The sequence below is a fragment of the Spea bombifrons genome, chromosome 2 (assembly GCF_027358695.1).
Source record: "Spea bombifrons isolate aSpeBom1 chromosome 2, aSpeBom1.2.pri, whole genome shotgun sequence".
Classification (NCBI taxonomy): domain Eukaryota; kingdom Metazoa; phylum Chordata; class Amphibia; order Anura; family Pelobatidae; genus Spea; species Spea bombifrons.
Window position 1 is genome coordinate 120,290,695 of NC_071088.1, and position 18,640 is coordinate 120,309,334.

General features: G+C 39.8%; 1 protein-coding gene across 1 annotated transcript; it reads left to right on the forward strand.

The window, feature by feature from the left end:
• Positions 1-9,823: 9,823 nt before the first annotated feature.
• On the forward strand, positions 9,824-18,379 carry SMARCD1 (SWI/SNF related, matrix associated, actin dependent regulator of chromatin, subfamily d, member 1). Its single transcript, XM_053456285.1, has 13 exons — positions 9,824-10,095; positions 12,303-12,493; positions 12,981-13,023; positions 13,130-13,252; positions 13,343-13,465; positions 14,201-14,317; positions 15,476-15,577; positions 15,665-15,826; positions 15,908-16,005; positions 16,102-16,237; positions 16,643-16,765; positions 16,848-16,949; positions 17,417-18,379. Exons 1-13 carry the CDS (start codon positions 9,940-9,942, stop codon positions 17,468-17,470), a joined length of 1,530 nt encoding a protein of 509 aa, XP_053312260.1. The 5' UTR covers positions 9,824-9,939; the 3' UTR covers positions 17,471-18,379.
• The last annotated feature ends 261 nt before the right edge of the window (positions 18,380-18,640 follow it).

The window sequence follows — 18,640 nt, forward strand, 5'->3', positions numbered from 1 at the left end:
CTAAATCCCAAACATAATTAAATTGTGGACATTTTATGCTAAACTATGTGCGTTATATGGCAGAGTCAATATTTACCAATATAATCCTTTTTCAGGGCTGCTTTGTGAGACAAAGGGGGCAGGGTATAATGATAGATCTGCCCACTTACCTTATGCCCCACACATTTTGACCACGCCCACCCTATCTATGCTCCACCTTCAAACATTTTTAACGCAGTGAGCCTGCCACATGGGGGTGACCAGGTGGACCTAGCATCTTAAGGCCAGCGGCCACCGAGTGACATGCGCGGCCGCCAGCTGGATACGCTTGGCCACACATTAAGATTGTAACTCACGCAACATGCAGCCAGGCATATCCAGCCGGCATTTACCCCGTGTGCCAGTTGGCCAGCCTGGGTACGGTCAGCAGACCATCAAGAAAGAACGTTCCATTGTGTCAGCACACAGACAAATTATTAATAATAACCGTTTTTGGGTGTTAGTTTTGTTCTCTACCTCTTCCATAATAGGGACACGACTGTGAAATAGTTGGGTTTTTTTTTCAAATAAAATAAAATCCAGCCCACACAATGACTATATTATAATAGTAGTAAAAATCCCACATATCTTTTTATGCCCTGAAAGATATGTACCTAGAACTTGTGTGCAAATGCGAATAGGTATGTGTTAATGCATGTGAGAGTGTGTAAGTGTTTTCAAGACAATTCACTCTTTTTAGTTCGTTATTTTGTAATTCTTTTTATATTTTTCCATCATCTATAAATATATGAATAGATAAAATCAGTGTATATGTATCTATATAAATATATATATATATGTATATGTATAAAATTCAGTGTATATATTCTTGGGTTGGATCCGGGACGCTGTTATGTGTTTCCCTGTGGAGAATGTTAATTACACAGGTTTATGTACATTACATTCAGAGCACAAAATGGCGAAGCAATGTATACTCCTTAAAAATGATATAAAGAGAGATATTACTATGGAAGGTGTATGTGCATTACTTCTTCTAAACGCTAAACAAAAGTGTATGTTTTTTCATACAGATTTTATTAATGGGTTCTCAGTGATAATGATAGCTGGGAACTCTGAGGTCACAAATTCATTCATTTATATGTTATTCCGTCTGGTTTATTAATATCCAGACATCTTTCTTACTGTTTTTATGACCAGTGTATCACAGCAGAAATCCCTGCTTTAAAAAACCAGCAATCTAATTCATAATGTCTTTACGTCCGCATGTAATCATTAACCAGTTGGAACCCGTTACCAGTTGTGAGTTCTAAAATGGTATTTTGATGATGGACGATTGAAAGGGTTAATGTTTAAAGAGTCTTGAGTCGGTCAGCTCATTTACATATCTGGGAACTTCTCGGGGTAGGCTACTGGGAGCTGTGCCTCTTCTGAGGGAGGGGCTTTGAGAGGGGGAAGGGCTGGAATTAGATGGGTTGGGAGGAGAATTGGGCATGGGGTGGGAATGGAAAACCCAGAGTGACCCAGAAACCCAGGGAAGCAGCACTTCGTCCTGAGCCTCCTGGTCAAACCTAGACAGTTCCCTGGTATATTTACAAGATATTAATCGTAGCGATATCCAGGAGGCTTTTTTTTTTTTTTTTTTTTTTAGAAAGCCTGTTGTACTATAATTTGCTTTGAATAATGTCTATTACAAATGGAATAATGAAACTATGTGAGATATTTATGAATTATAAAAACTGTAAAAATTTGCGAAAGTGCAAAAGAGGCAAATATCGGTACAAACAATCCAATTGGTTTCAATGATACCTCCGATTTGAACTTTTCTGAATAGACCCTATATGTGCATTGTATTCCAGGATGGCAACCAATGAATATTTACCAGAGAGTGAGAAAACCTCATGTACAAATATCATTTCACCCTCATAGAAAGCTTCACAACCGAACAGATACAAAACAGTTTATAAAATAGATCTCCCGGGGCAGGAAGTCAATGAGTCTTCCATTAGGATAAGACAGAAGCGATAAGAGTCCCATGGCCCCACGTCTCAAAGAAAAGCTTGCTTGTCAATTCATTAAGCCTTGCGTGATGTTTATTGCCTTTGTTGTTGAAGAACGTCTGCAAATGCTTTAAAAGATGTCTTAAAAGAGGATGGTTTAAAGAAGCAGTTTGCATCGATATCAGTGCTCATTTCTATGGTTAAACGGGAAGTCTTGCTATTCATGTGCATTAAGTGCATTGCGCCTCCTGGGAGTTGCCGCATTCAAAATGTATGCCATATGATAGCCTGGGGCCAGTCTTCTTTACAGCCTTTCAATTTTACAGTAACTATGACCAACTCTGAACCAAAGAGAGAATTGAAATGTTCCCCTCAAGCAAATTATCACCCCGTCCCCTGTTCACAAGAGTGCCGAGGTAGTAAGAGTGCTACCGCAGCGGCAATTAATGTTAAACATATTGAGCAGTTTGATTTACTTGATCAGTTAAAAAGTAAAGTAAATCAGAAACTAAAGAGATGTTAATGTGACTAAAATCATAAAAAGTAGCCTAAATCTCAGTGTCTTGCGCAGTGTTAAATCCGCCATGGCAGTGATACTGTGTTCTGTGTCCCAATGGAGAACTTTTAATGATGCAGGCATTTAGCCTTTCTTATTCTTCTAATCTCTGAGTAACACGTCAAGTATTGGTTAGGGAAATAAGCAATTAATTCAAATAACAGAAATATTGCATATTTATTGCTCAGTGTGATGTTTTCCTAGTATTGGGAATGGCAAGGCACAGCATTGTATTATTATTCCCCAGATCCAATACATTTCTGACAAACTACCCAAGAGGGGGTGATCTCACCCATAATAAATGGCTTGTCCAGGCTGCCTGCATTGAATATCACTTAAGTGCTCATTCACCAGGCCCATCAGTCGCTGATGTAATTGATGATGCTATATCTACTGTCCTATGGGACATAGATTTTGACATTGGACAAGTGTAATTTGGCACATCTACAGCAGTCCTGTTCTGGCCATCAGTCACACCGGACAAACTCGTGGTGGGCAAGTACCCAATGGCACTTCCCACGTACCTTATTTGCCTCTTGTGCAGCCAATGCCATCCTTTGGTCTATGACTGCCTGCAGTGTAGCCATGTGTATCCAACAGGTGGCCGCACTTGTGTCATTTGTCGTCTGATTGCCTTATAGTGCCAGGACCAATTTTAATCTGAGGGAATATAAATATGCATGGGATAGGAACAAGGCTTCCATGGATATAAGACAAGACCAGGGATAAATAAGGTTCAAAGTTTCTACAGCAGGAAACAATTAGCAGACTTGATGAGACTAATGTCTCATGTCAGATTCTATGTTTCTATCTAGTCTAGTCATTATTGTATTTGTTATTTTTGATAGACTATACTATATAGATCTACTACATGCTATAAGAAACAATCTGTCAAACATTGAACGGTATGTGAAGTATTTGATTATTATTATTATTTGTTTGGTATAGCGCCATCTTATTCTGCAGCACTGTACAATAGGATTATTTCCAAAGTATTTTACCAGAAAAAACACATTGAGATTGCCGTTTCAAGCAAATAATTTTATTAACAGGGTGCAATGCAAATAGCACATTTACAGACAGAATGCAATATTGGCAACAACATTAAAATTAATAGTATACAAAAATAAGAACAACATAAACATACATGAGACATACCGGCACAAAAGGAGAAGGATGTCCTGTATGGACTACATTTTAAGGTAGCATGTTTTATCCAAATGAATGGCTGTCCAGCAACTCATTTACCCCTAAAAATAACTTCAAAATATCTCTTTATGTTTTTTCATTTGGAACAGGATTCAGAGAGGTTGCCCGGGGAAGGCGAATTCCTCATGCACAAATAATTAAGATGAGTTATTTAACAAGACTTTTAAATTAATTGGATGATTGGGCTTGTCAAAAATATCATATTACGCTCCCCAACAGAATCAGACACCAGCCTGGCATGTCTTGATAGGGTGTAGAAGGCGGGTGGATGTAGAAGAGGCCCATGTTACCCACTCAATATCCATCAATTATCAGTTCTTCAACGGTGTGGGGCAAAGTCATCTTAAAAGGGAAGCTGTTTGCCTTGGCTTTTCCATGACGCTTTTATAGGTACAAAGGGTGTCTTCCTAAAATGTTACCAAAACACTTTAACAATATTAAAGGCTGTGGAATAGCCAGTTATAAATATAGGGCCATCCCTCCAATAAAATACACCCCAAAGACCTCCGTTTCACATATACATCTGTGCAACTTTGTGCAAACCACTATGGTGAAGCTGTCCGCCAGTTATCTTCTTACTTTTGACTTGTAACTTTAAACACGGGTGCTTTTCACTCAAATATATTGTTTCTTATGTTTAAAAACAGATTGGATGGAGGGGATCAAGAGGATATCTAGGAAACCACAAGATATAGTGATATGTATAGTGATACAGCAGAGATATAGTGTCTAGAATGTTGCGATAGGTTCATGTAGGCTAACATATCCAAATCCAAAAAAAAACAAGATGTTAAGAAACAACGTTTCCTATATAAAATACTGGCCTGTTTAATGGAATAAACTTCCCTTTCTACCCCAGTACCTAAAATCTCCATGATCAACATGACTCACTCTCTTACTAACCAGGACCGATGCCCTGGGGTCATGTCAAGAGGCCACAAAAAAACGGGTTAGTTCTCTTATCATTTCCCGCCTCAACTATTGCAGCACTCTTTTGGCTGGCATTCCTCTGTCTCTACTCTCTCCTCTGCAATCCATCCAAAATGCTGTTGCTGGGCCTATCTTCCTTACACATTGTTCTTCTTCTGCTTCCCCACTCTGTGAAGCTCTCCACTTGCTCTCTTTTACCTCAAGAATTAAATTTAAAATCCTTGTACTAACTTAAAAAGCCCTCCACAGTACTGCTCCCCACTACATTGCAGCCATCATAACAAAATACTCCCCTACTGTTTTCGTTATTCCTGTGGGCTAAGGCTTTTCTCTTCACTTATCTCATCATCCTTTTTCCGCTTACCAGCCGTCACTCGTGCTGCCCCCATACCTCTGGAACTCACTTTCACCTAACCAACGGCTTTCACCATCCCTCTCAATATTCAACAAAGATCTCAAACTCCACTTTTTCAGAAAAGTGTACCATCTTGGTAGCCAGATCTTACCTACCACCAAGACAGGGCCCTCTATTCTAGTCTCATCATTCCCCTTGAATATATGTATTTTAAGGAGAAGTTGTAAGAAGAGATAGGCAAAGTGCCTTACAAGGACACCATTATCCATGGAAACGTTTGTGAAGGTCCATATAACATCCTTAAATTTTCCATCGCAGACCCCACTAAATGTCCACCATGAGCTATGTTGGCGTCTTGCCCTGATTGTTAGCGCTATATAAATAAAAGAAAATAATAATAATGATTACATCTCAATATTTCTCTGGAGGGAAACAACACAAGATATCCATCATGCAACCACTGCATAGGAGAAATGCTGCTGCTTCATCCCTCTCTGCACCCAATAATATACTTCCCAAGTGACATAATTTGACCCCATGTACTTCTGCCCACTCCTCACCTCTAGCCACACACCCAGCAATGCATTTACCTTCTGCCCCCTGCTGCCCCTTCTCGTGAGGGTCTGTGCAGCCTTAAAAAGCGCACTGTGCCATTAATGCACGGAGCGCCTGCATATGACATCATAACCCTGCATGCATCGCCTTCTAACCCAGACTATGGGGGCTGTGCTGAGTCGGCACAGCCTGTATAGAGTAAATGGGTCGGTTAAGGAGATCAGAGATCTCCCCTGTAACTGCCCCATTGCCCCAGGATACTGGGGGACCTGATCACAACCTGGACCTGCCGCCCTGGGCCTAGCCCAGAAAATGTCATTGCACACAACCCAAACTGGCATCCTGATCTGGACACCTGAAATGCTAGGGGTGTACAATAAATGAGCTACTAAACACTGTCCCAGAACCAGCTACCTCCATAAACGTTACAGCAGTGTCAAAGCCCGTAGTTGCGGCAGAGCACACAGAAGACCTCCTACCAAACAGGTTAAAGAGATGCACTACAAAAGGGCACCAAAAAGAGTACAATAATAAAAATAATTATGCTAATTTACCATTTCTAAATGTTGTTCTTCTTTACATTTTAGAAAAGTTTCTCGTAATTTATGTGACTCTTCAAGTGTGACAAGTGTGTTAAAGGTTTTATGGGATTAGTTCCTAGTACAACACAGAATAGGAGATAGGAAGTGTTTTTAAAGCTGCAAATGAAAGACATGCAAACTGTGGAAAGCTGATAGAGCCCAAGCAATTAATGGAAACAAATACGAAACAAACCCACGCTGCAAACTCAGTATGAATGTTTTAAATGGGTTTCTATAGCTTCTATGTTCAAGGCACATAATGAACAGTTTGAGTCATCAAGTCCAGTTAGGTCAAGATAAAAAAAAATCTAATTCATTTTTGAGTAGCATATTGTATTGTCAATTAAATAATCAGGATAGTCAGCCTACGCCTAGGGTAGAAGGTCCTGGGGGGGGGCAGCAGCCCCTCTGTCGCATAACAGGGAGCCAATCACCCTATTGAGCATTCAGGGTCACTGTAGCACCCTGTTCAATGGGCTATTTAACAGGTAGATCACTGATCTCTCCATCCGGCCCATTAACGTAATTACCACAAACTATGAAAAGTTCCTCTTTCGTGACAATTTCTGTCCTTTCTGAACATGTCATATTGCAAGGTAGTAATGTAGGAGGAAGCAGGTCTGTTCTAGCACAAAGAAATGTAATTACATAGCTGACTGAATGAGAAGGCACGTGCCGGCCCATCACACAGGCGCTGCTGACTCACATACCCTGGATACAGACCTCTAGAATGTGTCATGAATGACTCCGAAGCATCTACTACCTTCTTCTAGACTACCAGGAGATGGAGTAGCAGGGCAAACATAATGATCATTGCTAGCCCTTTAGTTACACCGTTGTCTCCTTCCATAAAAATTCATTAGATCACAAAGTCAAAGGTCCTAGGCTTTGATTATAACACTAACGGACCTAAAGCAACGCTTCAGCTATCATATGCAGATTAATGCATATATAATAGCTATCCCTTTGAATTAAATGAACACATTTTTCTCCTTGCAAATGCATTCTCCTGTTTTTCTGCCACCAGCTCATTGGCTTACAGGAGATGGGTTTGGCTAACAACAAGATAATTCTGAAGGTGCAGCTTCATGTAAAGTTAAGTACACCCCCCCCCCTTTCAGCTAATGAACGCATATTAATGTACCTACAAAGTATTCATCGATGATGGGGCTTTAACTTATATTTTATCAATAATCATTAGATCACTTGTGAATATTTAAATTCCTTTCAAAACACATTCCAGGGCAGTACTGTATATAGATACATAGTTAGGGTAAGTATCCTAAATGATCATAAGCTTCTTCTGTACCAGTATGTCTTAATTAATAATATACCGGTATATTGTCAGTTTTAATGTAAGTGTTACATTTGTATCCAAGTTCATTGTAATAGAGATATAGAGTCTGTGTATTATAAAATATAACAATAATAATATCTGGACATCTACTCTGGACTATTTATTTTCAGTTTTGCTTTTTTTCCCCCCACAATATCACCTACATGATGCAAACCATTTTGGCTTAGTCTAAACGTATTATTAACCTTGGTTAGAAAAAAAATATGCATTGAGCTGTATTCTACACAAGCAGTTTCCATGTTTTTTAATAATACTATTATGTAAGAATTCTGATACGTGATATAGTTAAATAAAACCTAGAAATCCTTGCAATACATGTACGCAACCCAGAAAATATAAAAAGATCTCATGCAAAGCTCAATAATATTGTACATCACAGAAGAGATGTGAACATATATAGTATTTAAATAGTGGCTATAAACAACTAAACAATTATTTAGGGTAAAAAGCCGTATTTTCTAAAGAGTGGGTTTGCAGGACAGCTGCGTAGTTCAACTCCATGATATCACTATAAATTGTGAAGGGCAAACCCTAGTGAGTTTCTAATGTAGTAATAATGCCGAGATGAACCTGTATAGAGATATGTCAGTAATCTTGCATATTACCTATGTATTATGCAGGGTCAGCGGCGTACCTATGCCCTACCTTCTCTGGGAGAAACACTGCTTCAAGTATGTTTCAAAATGACTCTAATTCTGCACAATTTATATACATGTAAAACTGGGGGGGGGTCATTTTTTTTATTTTAAAAATTCTAAATGGTTAAACTGTATAATAAAGACCTAGTCCTTAAGGGGTTAAAAGGCATACTTATGATTCACAATTACCATAAAACAAATCTATATCAATATATAGTTTAGCGTTTATTTTACCATACCAAAGAAAACAATTTAAACCCTGACTGCATCGCGGAACCAACACAAGGCCTGGATCAAGAAAGCATTTAAATCTGATACACTTTATTATTGTAACCTGTATATAATGGATTTCCCCCTGATCAGACTATGCCTGTAACTAACCACATCAAATGCTATACTGAATGTCTGTATTAAATAAAGTTTTGATTATTTTTTTTGTGTGTGTGAACCTCACCCTGTACCTTAGCTGTTGTCTAGACAACATCAGATGGTTCTTTGTAATTGAAATGTTGTCTGGACAACCACCGTGCGATCAAAGCAAGAAATGTGTGTGTGTCTAACCTTCAGCAACAGACTCTTCTCACTGGCAGTAAATGCAACACAATTCACTTAGCAAACAAAATGTAGATGCCTAAAAAAAACTGAATTATGATGAATTTTGCTATATGTTTGAGTCCCCATCCAGTGGTATTTCTGTTTAAAGCTGTAGATAAAAATGTGCAGGTAAGTCTCCTCTAGACCTACCAATGCAATCCGAGCTGGAGAGCCGTTTTCATAAACATCTGCAGCCTCGTATTAAATACTATTAAGGAAATGCAATGTTGGTTCATACATGTGAAAAATTACAAAACATTACAATCAATAAGTATAGCTGTTCTACTGCGTTATGTAGTCGGCCAAGCAATAGGATTACATACCACAACGTAATAATATATATTTATTATTATACATTTAAATATTATTATATATTTAATGCACACCCGACTGTCAACAAAACATATATTGTTGAAATTGCCATTGGTTCCCGCAATACGTGAGTGAGGTTCCCGGCCTCCTCTTTGTTTGTGACAAAGCTTTGCCAAATTTATCTTGGCGCCAAAATGCGTATGGCTCATTAGATCTCGTATAGCAGCCTCAGTTAGGGCCCGCGGTCTCTAAAGAGGATTCTGTCCTTCTGCCCCATCCACATAGATATGTAGAGACGCTACATATTAAAGCCAATTGAACGCATGGGGACAAAATAAATTTTATTATACATCTCGTGTGTTTATGGATCTAACCGCGAGCGTGTTCGCAACACTAGAGACACTGTAGTTTTACAGGATATAATCTTTCCCTGCGGTGCGATTTCTATGGCACATAATGAGGCGATAGGAAAATACCAAGTGGCCATTTTTAACTGGGTTAGGGGTGTCGTATGTTACATGGCTGTCTAATAGCAATATGTTAAATAATTATTTATTATACTCAACAATACTGTAGGTTTAATACTGTAAACGTGGCTTTTTGGAAATTCTACGATGTATTGCAAATTTTGAGAAGGGGTTTGATACCAACATCTGGTCTGTGAAAACCGTTATTTGCCATTATCTAACATGGCTGTTAAGCATCACAGTCGTCACTTCCTTACCAGCCGAATATTTTTCCTGAAGTAAATATGGCGGTGGTGCATTTCCGCTCGCTAGTTCAAAGCCGGCTACCCACAGTAAAGCCGCTTTGAGAGCTTGCCTGCGTCCTTGTGTGACACGGTATTTCCGGTTCCGGCCCCATTGTTGCAAAGCGATGGCGGCGCGGGCTGGTTTCCAATCGGTGACTCCTGGGGGATCCGCGACAGTGGCGGCATCGCTGGGGCCCGGGACACCGGGGCCCGCTGTGCGGATGGGCCCCGCCCCAGGGCAAGGGATGTACCGCTCTCCAATGCCTGGAGCTGCCTACCCGGTAAGAGATACGGAAGGGGGAGGGGTGAACAGATGGCAGGAGTGAAAGAGCCGTATATGAACCGCTAATAGCCATCGTTACATTCTAAAGAGATCTGTGTTTGGCGATGGAAGCGCCGGTGAAACATGATCCATTGCGTGTGATTCAGACCCTTACAGGCCAACCATTTCCTCAGGGTGTGGTGGGTCGGTGTCTGCCGGCCGCTGATAGGTCGCCCATCGCTTTCTAGCCTCCTTTTAAATGGCTATATGTAGCTGAGAAGAAGTGGTCCAGCGATGTGCATGCGCCAGCTTGCAGTATATGTAGCAGGATAGCCGGGACAGACATTCGCTGTGCTGGCTTTTTACTTACATGACTTATTCCACTAAACCTCATTGGCGCTCTCATGCAACATTCTCCCTTCTTCCTATCCGTAGCTGATTAATACTGGGTACCATAAAACATTATGTGCGATATCTCTGATATATACTGTTTATGGTGCGCTATTACTATCCCAACCTAACAATTGTGTTAAATTAACAGACATGAGAGACCGATACAGAAGTAGACGCCATGGGCCCTGTTCCTTCAAGCTTACAATCTATTACAGCAGTTCTCATATAAAACCTGTTACTTTGTGGTCATGTATAATATTTACCAACCAAAAAAAATTGTATTTTGTATGTGAAATATTGCAGTCACCTTGCGTTACATTATTTTCCCTTTGCTGGTAAGGTGTATCGGTAATAACGCCCGATGCTGGTAATTTTCTGTCAATCGGAGAGAGAGAGAGAGAGAAAAGACACTATCATTACCTACGGTGGTGCGGAGATGCCCGCTTCTAGGTCCATTTCCGGCACATTTGTGGTGGTTTTTGTATAATGACGGAATTTCCAACCTATATGGTTATTCATGCTAGTCATTCGCACCGCCGATGTTGGAGTTTAATATAGAAAAAAATACAGAAAGGCGAGCATGCCCCAAAGAGCCTATACATTCAGATTCTGGGGTGCTGCTGAAATAATCACGGTGCACACCCAGCAAATAATATTTAAAAGAATCCATCTGAGGCATAAATATTGGGGGTTCATTCACACTGACAGCGATGGGCTAAGCAATATGTGGCCAAAGTACCCCAATTCTGGCGAGTGTGTGTGTGCATATATGTATGTGTATAATATATATATATATATATATATATACACACACATACATATTTATATATATGTGTGTATATATATATATATATATATATATATATATATATGTATATGTGTGTAAACTATCTTACATGGACACAGTATAGATGTACCGGATTAGAAGAGGTTACAGGAGCCCTAGATCACTAAATCTGAATGCTGGCAGTGCTCAAAAGATTCTATCATGCTTGCCAGTCATATTGGGGAAAATCTTGGATTTTTTCCCTTTATATATGCTGTTTCATGTGTAAATGTTAGTTTCTGTTGAAGCAGTTGATAATTAAAATATACCTTCCTTCAAGCTTATGTTTAAATGTTAAAATACTGTTCTCCATGTACAGTTCTGCTGGAAGGTTCATCCCTGTATAGACTGCAAGTAAATGTCTTTCTAGCTGTATAATTACTTGTTTTTTACTTTATTTTATGAATCCTTTGTTTCACTTGTCTTTCTATCATAATGTATATGTTAATGTAAACTTCACATGTTCTGGGGGTTAAAGGTCTACTGCCCCAAACAGCCCCACCAGGCATTATAGGTACCTATATTATATGTATCTTTTATTACTACGTTAACAAAATAAAATCAATCGCACTGTGTACATTCTACATCTGCGCGTGCATGTATATAACGCAAACCCAGATAAGGTGCTGCCACTTTATAACGAACTGTTAGCGGTAAGTTGGATATCTGCGGCTGGATGATTCCTCGATGCCGGCTCTGTGTGCTCTTCTTCAAACGTGCTGCAGATGGTTGGTATATATGTTTGTATATGTGCGTGTTTATCTTCGCTCCTAGTCGCTAGACGTTGGGTGTCTGGTCTGTGTCAGATGTTGCATGTTTCTGCTAGTAGACGGCCTGCATGCTGTGCAGGTGGCCTAGAAACTACTTCTGCTTCTGTAGAACATCTTGCAGGTTGCTTGTATTCATTTCTACATTAAAAAACATAGGCATATGTACCATCCGCCTTACCTCCTTTCATACTCACTGTTGTCATAACATGTACCATTTCCGTTTTGTTTTTTTTGTAGCGACCTGGGATTCTTCCAGGAAGCCGAATGGCTCCTCAGGGACCGGCCATGGGGCCACCAGGTTATGGAGGAAGCCCAGCTGCTCGACCGGGGATGGCCCAGGCGGGCATGGACCAGTCACGTAAACGGCCTGCACCCCAACAAATTCAGCAGGTGCAGCAGCAACAGGCTGCTCAGAATAGGAACCACAGGTAGATAGCGGAGTATGGAATCCCTGAAACGCTTTATTCTCGAACGCAGTGCATTGGCTTTGCAGGGCAGTTAATTGACCTGATTCCCGGCATGATTGTGAACGTTTTCTTTTATGAAGCTCTTGGCTAAAGAATGTTGGCATGACTTATTTTCCCACTTTGGTGCAGTTTTAGTCTCTTCCCATTCTGCCAGCATTCTGGTTTAACACGTAATTTGTGGCAATTACTGCTTCAGGACCAACATTTTCCTTAATATCTAGTCATTGTGTGAAGTGCGATGGCAGCTGTTGGTTATCCTAGGGCATCTGCAAAAGCTAAATGCCCAAAGGCGCTCCATAGGGGCTATATTACCATATTTGGTAGAGCTGGCAGATTGTATTGAATAGTTATTAATTATTCCTATATTACTCATGGATATTTGCATTAGTATAATTTTGGTAAACCAAAGAAATGTAATTCTTTTCTTTCTTTTTTTTTTTTTGTGTAGTGCTAAAAAGAAGAAAGTAGCTGATAAAATTCTACCTCAGAGGGTGAGTATTAAATACACGAGTGAGAAGGCAGCAAATGCCATCACTCCTATTATATGCATAAAAAGCATTATATATGCATTATATGCATTTTTTTATTTACTTGCAGATTCGGGAGCTGGTACCTGAATCGCAGGCTTACATGGATTTATTGGCGTTTGAGAGAAAGTTGGATCAAACCATTATGAGAAAACGGCTTGATATTCAGGAAGCGTTAAAACGTCCTATCAAGGTATTAAGGGGTTCGAAGAAAGTGTGCATCATTATTGCGCAATCAGTCAGCTTATGGAGGTTTATATGTTTTTTTTCCTCCTTCTTTTAGCAAAAAAGGAAACTTCGAATCTTCATTTCCAATACATTCAACCCAGCAAAATCAGATGCTGAGGACGGCGAGGGAACAGTGGCATCATGGGAGCTGCGGGTGGAAGGACGTCTTCTTGAAGATGTGAGTATGATGTAGTAGCCTAGACATCTCGCCGACATCCCCTGCGTATTATGCTGTAGTGGGGGTGCATTACACTATAGTCAAACCATTCAAGATTCCATACACTCCTGTGATTTTTTTTTTTTTTTTCTTTTTCAGTGGGTCCATTAGCTAGTAACTTTTCCTTTTAAACTTGTTAATGCTGGATGCTGCAGTAAAAGTGTTAACAGCATTTCTTTTAACTGTGTGTCATAGTAAACATACTACATGATCCTCAAGTATTTACTGAATAATCTGCCCTTTCCAATACACAGCGCATTTCTCTCTTTAGAATACCTGATCTAAGAATCCTTCAGAAGCTCGTTGCTCCCTGACATTGGCTTGGTGCTAAAACAAAGTCCGTGCCGTGTTCATAAGTATATGTAGGAAAGAAGACAATATAATAGTCAGGAACTTTGTGTTGTCAGTTTGTTTAGCCGGAGCAAACATTGGTCTCCTGAAACCAGACTAAATCATTTATTGAAGCAGGGTTCATTCTGAAAGAAATGGCAAACACAAATCTCCCTTGTTAAGTTTGCAGAGAGTTATTGACTTTTTTCTATTTACAATATTTGTGCCAAAAAATGTCTGCAAGGAAAGGAAGAGCTGAGCATCAACTTTCTTCTAATGCATTATTTATGGAACAATAGGAGTCCTTAAGCAGTTTATTAAGCGCAGTGTTCTCCTTTTATTTATCTTTCCCACCTTCTCTTGCAGGCAGCTTTGTCAAAATATGATGCTACCAAACAGAAGAGGAAGTTTTCATCCTTCTTCAAGTCTCTTGTTATTGAGCTAGACAAGGACCTCTATGGACCCGATAATCATTTGGTGGAGGTATTTTTTCCCTTAATACTATGGCAATTATCATGGTCTTATCATAATGACTGGGCGCAAATATATTGTCCACTGCATGTACATATAACAATGTAGACCATAAATAAACAAACACGGTTTATATTGGATATAAATGGCTGTAGCTTTATTAGAGGGTAAAAGAGGCATTAACAAACAATAACCAATTCAAACATTTCAACATATACCAAAGTACAATCCGCCCTTCCTTAGCCAGATTGTATCGCCACCAAGCCTCTGTCCACCTCAAACCAGACTACGGCGACAGTATAGCAAAATTTTGCACCAATCAGCCGCGCGCATTTTCCCACCTCAAAAACGCTTGCTCTAAAGCACAGCTGATTAGCCAATCACCTGTGTCACCTGTCTTAACTGCCTGGTAACATTGGAACTGGTTTTAGCTGCAAAAGCCCGCTAAAATCAAATTGCCCTGGCTTATCCTGACCTCTGCGTGACCTCTACATCTCACTAATGTCCAGCAGTGGACAATTACGCCTCCGTTTAGTCAGCCTGCTTCTTGCATCACCAAGCAAATGCGTAAAAGCTCAATCTAAACACATAGTTATGACAGTTTGCACTTTTCTAGTGTTTTGGGAACAAATAACCCGTTTAAAATCCTGCAGTCCCCTGGTTGAGTGATAAGTGCTAGTCTTATGTTTGAGACATGTTTCCACATGTTTATCTTCGCATACCCTCTGTTTACAAAAAAGTTTTCCGTATTGTATATTAACCTCAGTGATTAGAATCAAAAATTCTGAATGCTGACAGTGCTTGATAGAATCTCTCCTGTTATCCGATTTTAGCAAGTAATTTTTTAGTCATATTATCCAGTCATATTGGGTAGACACTGAATTTAGTTTTTTCCTTGTTTGTGCTGCTATACCTAGATGTTGAATTGAATATTCCTTCAAGGTTTTATTTAAATGATAAAATGCTCGCCTTGGTGATCCATGTGTATTATACTGGAAGTAATATCCTGTATTGGCTGTAAAGACTGGAAATAAATTGTATGTATAATTACATGCCTACTCTGACTTTTTCTTTATCAATAGTTTGACTTGTCTTTCTATCAAGAAGATTTTGTGTATTGGATTTTCCTTATCGTTATTGCCTTTGCCAATCAAGCTCTATTTTTTGCAGTGGCATAGAACCCCTACCACACAGGAGACTGATGGCTTTCAGGTCAAGCGCCCTGGGGACGTGAATGTTCGCTGCACTGTATTATTAATGCTTGACTATCAGGTATTTACAATGTTGTTTAAGCCCTAGAACTTGTTTTTAACATGTTGCTTGATTTATATACCTGATGTCCTGGTTATCTGTCCTCAGCCACCGCAGTTTAAACTAGATCCACGACTTGCTCGCCTCCTTGGAATCCATACCCAGACTCGCCCGGTCATCATTCAAGCTCTGTGGCAATACATTAAAACTCACAAGCTTCAGGACCCCCACGAGCGGGAATTTATAGTCTGTGACAAGTATCTTCAGCAGGTTGGTTATTTGATTCTTGTGTAAATCCGGTATGAACCGCCTTTGCTTTTCTGCACTTGACTCATTTTGTATCTCTTGTAGATATTCGAGTCTCAGAAGATGAAGTTTTCCGAGATCCCTCAGCGGCTTCATGCCCTGCTTATGCCTCCAGAACCCATTGTTATCAATCACGTCATCAGGTAAAGGAAAAGGTTTTCATAGGGAAGATAGAACATATTCTGTTATTTATTAATTGCTTTCTAACACTATCTTTAACTCTTGATTTTTGATATTAGTGTGGACCCTAATGACCAGAAAAAGACAGCCTGTTATGATATTGATGTTGAAGTGGATGACACGCTAAAAACACAGATGAACTCTTTCTTGCTCTCAACATCCAGTCAACAAGAGATAGCGGCTCTCGATAACAAGGTATAAAACTCAAAACATTGCTCGTTGGTGCTTTTTAATCGTCATGCAAGTAATTGTAAAGTAGTAGTTAAAATGATTGAAGTATCCTGAATTGCTATTGTATACTTCTTTTGTTAGGTTATAACAGGGACGTCCATCCTGCGGCCCTCCAGCTGCGGCAGGACTACATCTCCCATACTCAGCCAGCCCCTTAGCTGAAAGAGCGTTATGGGAGATGTAGTCCTGCAGCAGCTGGAGGGCTGCAGGTTGGACACCCCTGGGTTATACTCAGTCAGGCTCCTATATGTGCTGTTTTTTTATTTATTTTTTTATTTATTGATCCCATTGGTTGGTACATTATATTAAACATCTTAAGATGCTCTTCGTGTCCACCAGTGAGCAAAACTTTATTTCCCCCCCTCATAGATTCACGAGACAATTGAAACAATTAATCAGCTGAAGATCCAGAGAGAGTTTATGTTGAGCTTTGCACGCGATCCTCAGGGATTTATTAACGACTGGTTGCAATCTCAATGCCGTGACCTCAAGGTGAGTGCGTGTCAGACCTGGTTAAACGGCGGGTGTGCTTTTCTATTTTGTTAGATGACTAACAGTCTTTTCTTCTCGCCAGACTATGACAGACGTCGTGGGCAATCCAGAAGAGGAGCGTAGAGCTGAATTTTATTTCCAGCCCTGGGCTCAGGAAGCTGTGTGTCGATACTTCTACTCTAAGGTAAGCGCATGGTGAAACTACAACTATTACAACTATTATTCATAAAGCCTCTCAAGCACTACTGTGTTAACCCTTAAGACTCCGCTTTGTTAGTTAACATAACCCCTGCTTTACTTTTGTCCATCCGTACAGTTACGGCCAAGCGAGTGCATGACTAGCCTCCATATGCAGTCTGTCCTTGAGTTCTTAAATAGAGCTCCTCTCCTCCGGTAGCAGTGTGTGCTCTTCAATATGCAAGGTCCTAAGTCTTACCTGCACTTCATTTAATAGCACTTTTAAAGTCAGGAGAAATAAAATGTAATAGTTTAAAATTGACAGTATATAAGATTAGCATTAACATGAGCACGGGTTAAGACGCTTTGGTACAGAAGTAGAAGATGATCCTGCCTTTGCAAGCTTCTTGGTAATGCAGACTGTTTCTTTCTAACTCTATGGTCCGCTCTCACGTCTCCTCTCGTTCTCCACAGGTCCAGCAAAGACGACAGGAGCTGGAACAGGCTCTAGGTATACGAAACACATAAGCTTTTGGTGACTGCAAATGAGAGGCAGCAGCTGTTTGCTTTCCTTGGATTCTTTTTGTGTCCTCTCCAGCATTTCAAGCAGCAATCTTGAGGCTTCAGGACGCTGCTTTCCATGTAGGATGTGTTGGAATCAGGGTTTCTACACAGTAACTGACTGCAGGGTGGTGATGATACACTAACATACTGTTAATGGCTGGTTATATATATATGATTACATATTTTTTGACCCGGTTAAACAAATATAGCCTCAGAGAAATATTGGGTTTTGAACTTCCCTCAAGTGTCATTCTTTTATGTATTTTGTCTCGCCCTCATCCACACAATTTCTGTAAATCCTTTCAACATCAGATGGACTTCTTCCCGTAATCCATGGTTGGATTTTAAGCAGCAGTGGTTCATATTACTGCAGTTTAATAGTATACTAGCATATATGTAACTTATAGCATCCCAAAGACAGACTTTATTATTTTGGCACTGCCGTTATGTTTTTGGGAGTATTTTACCTCTGTTTTCTAGCAGATATAGTTAATGAGGGGGTAAGTGCCCTATTTTTTTTTTTTTTTACTATTAATATACTAGTTTAAAAGGTTATGTTTTCCTGGGAAAAGTGGTCAGAGATTTCACAAATGAAGGACTCCTCTCTGAACGTAGCTGAGTGCACATTGATATATAATACAGCATTTTCATTCTGAGGAATGGATTCTTAAGATGCTGCTTCTGTTTTCCGGGGACTATAGCCCTAGAAGCTTTTTGAAACCCCTCACTGAATGTGCTCCGAGCACCCCTATTCTCAAAATGTAGCCTTTTTTATTTTTCAAAGGATTATGGTTTTGATGGACCAAAATATTGTTTTGTATCTTGTAGTCATTGCCAAGTTTTAATAAAAGCAACTTCTGAGTAAAGCCAGAACCTGTGTACTGTGGACTTGTATTGAGGTATGGACCGTGAGTGTTTGGGTTATGAAGTTAGCATTCCTCTTTAATGTGAACTTTGCTTCAGTCTAAAGAGGATTGAACACAATAATGCTTTTCCTGGCCATCTCCATAGGCTGGCAAAGAACTTTCAAATGTGATTATAACCACCGATTACTCTTTCTACATCATGTCAATGCTTTTCTGTTTCATATAGACATACCTGATGAATTTGAAAGGCAGAAGAAGCACAACTTTA

Coding starts and splice junctions, on each gene's coding strand:
- SMARCD1 (XM_053456285.1), top strand. CDS start 9,940: ATGGCGGCGCGGGCTGGTTTCCAATCGGTGACTCCTGGGGGATCCGCG. Junction 10,096..12,302: donor TGCCTGGAGCTGCCTACCCG/GTAAGAGATACG, acceptor TTTTTTTTGTAG/CGACCTGGGATTCTTCCAGG. Junction 13,253..13,342: donor CGTTAAAACGTCCTATCAAG/GTATTAAGGGGT, acceptor TCCTTCTTTTAG/CAAAAAAGGAAACTTCGAAT.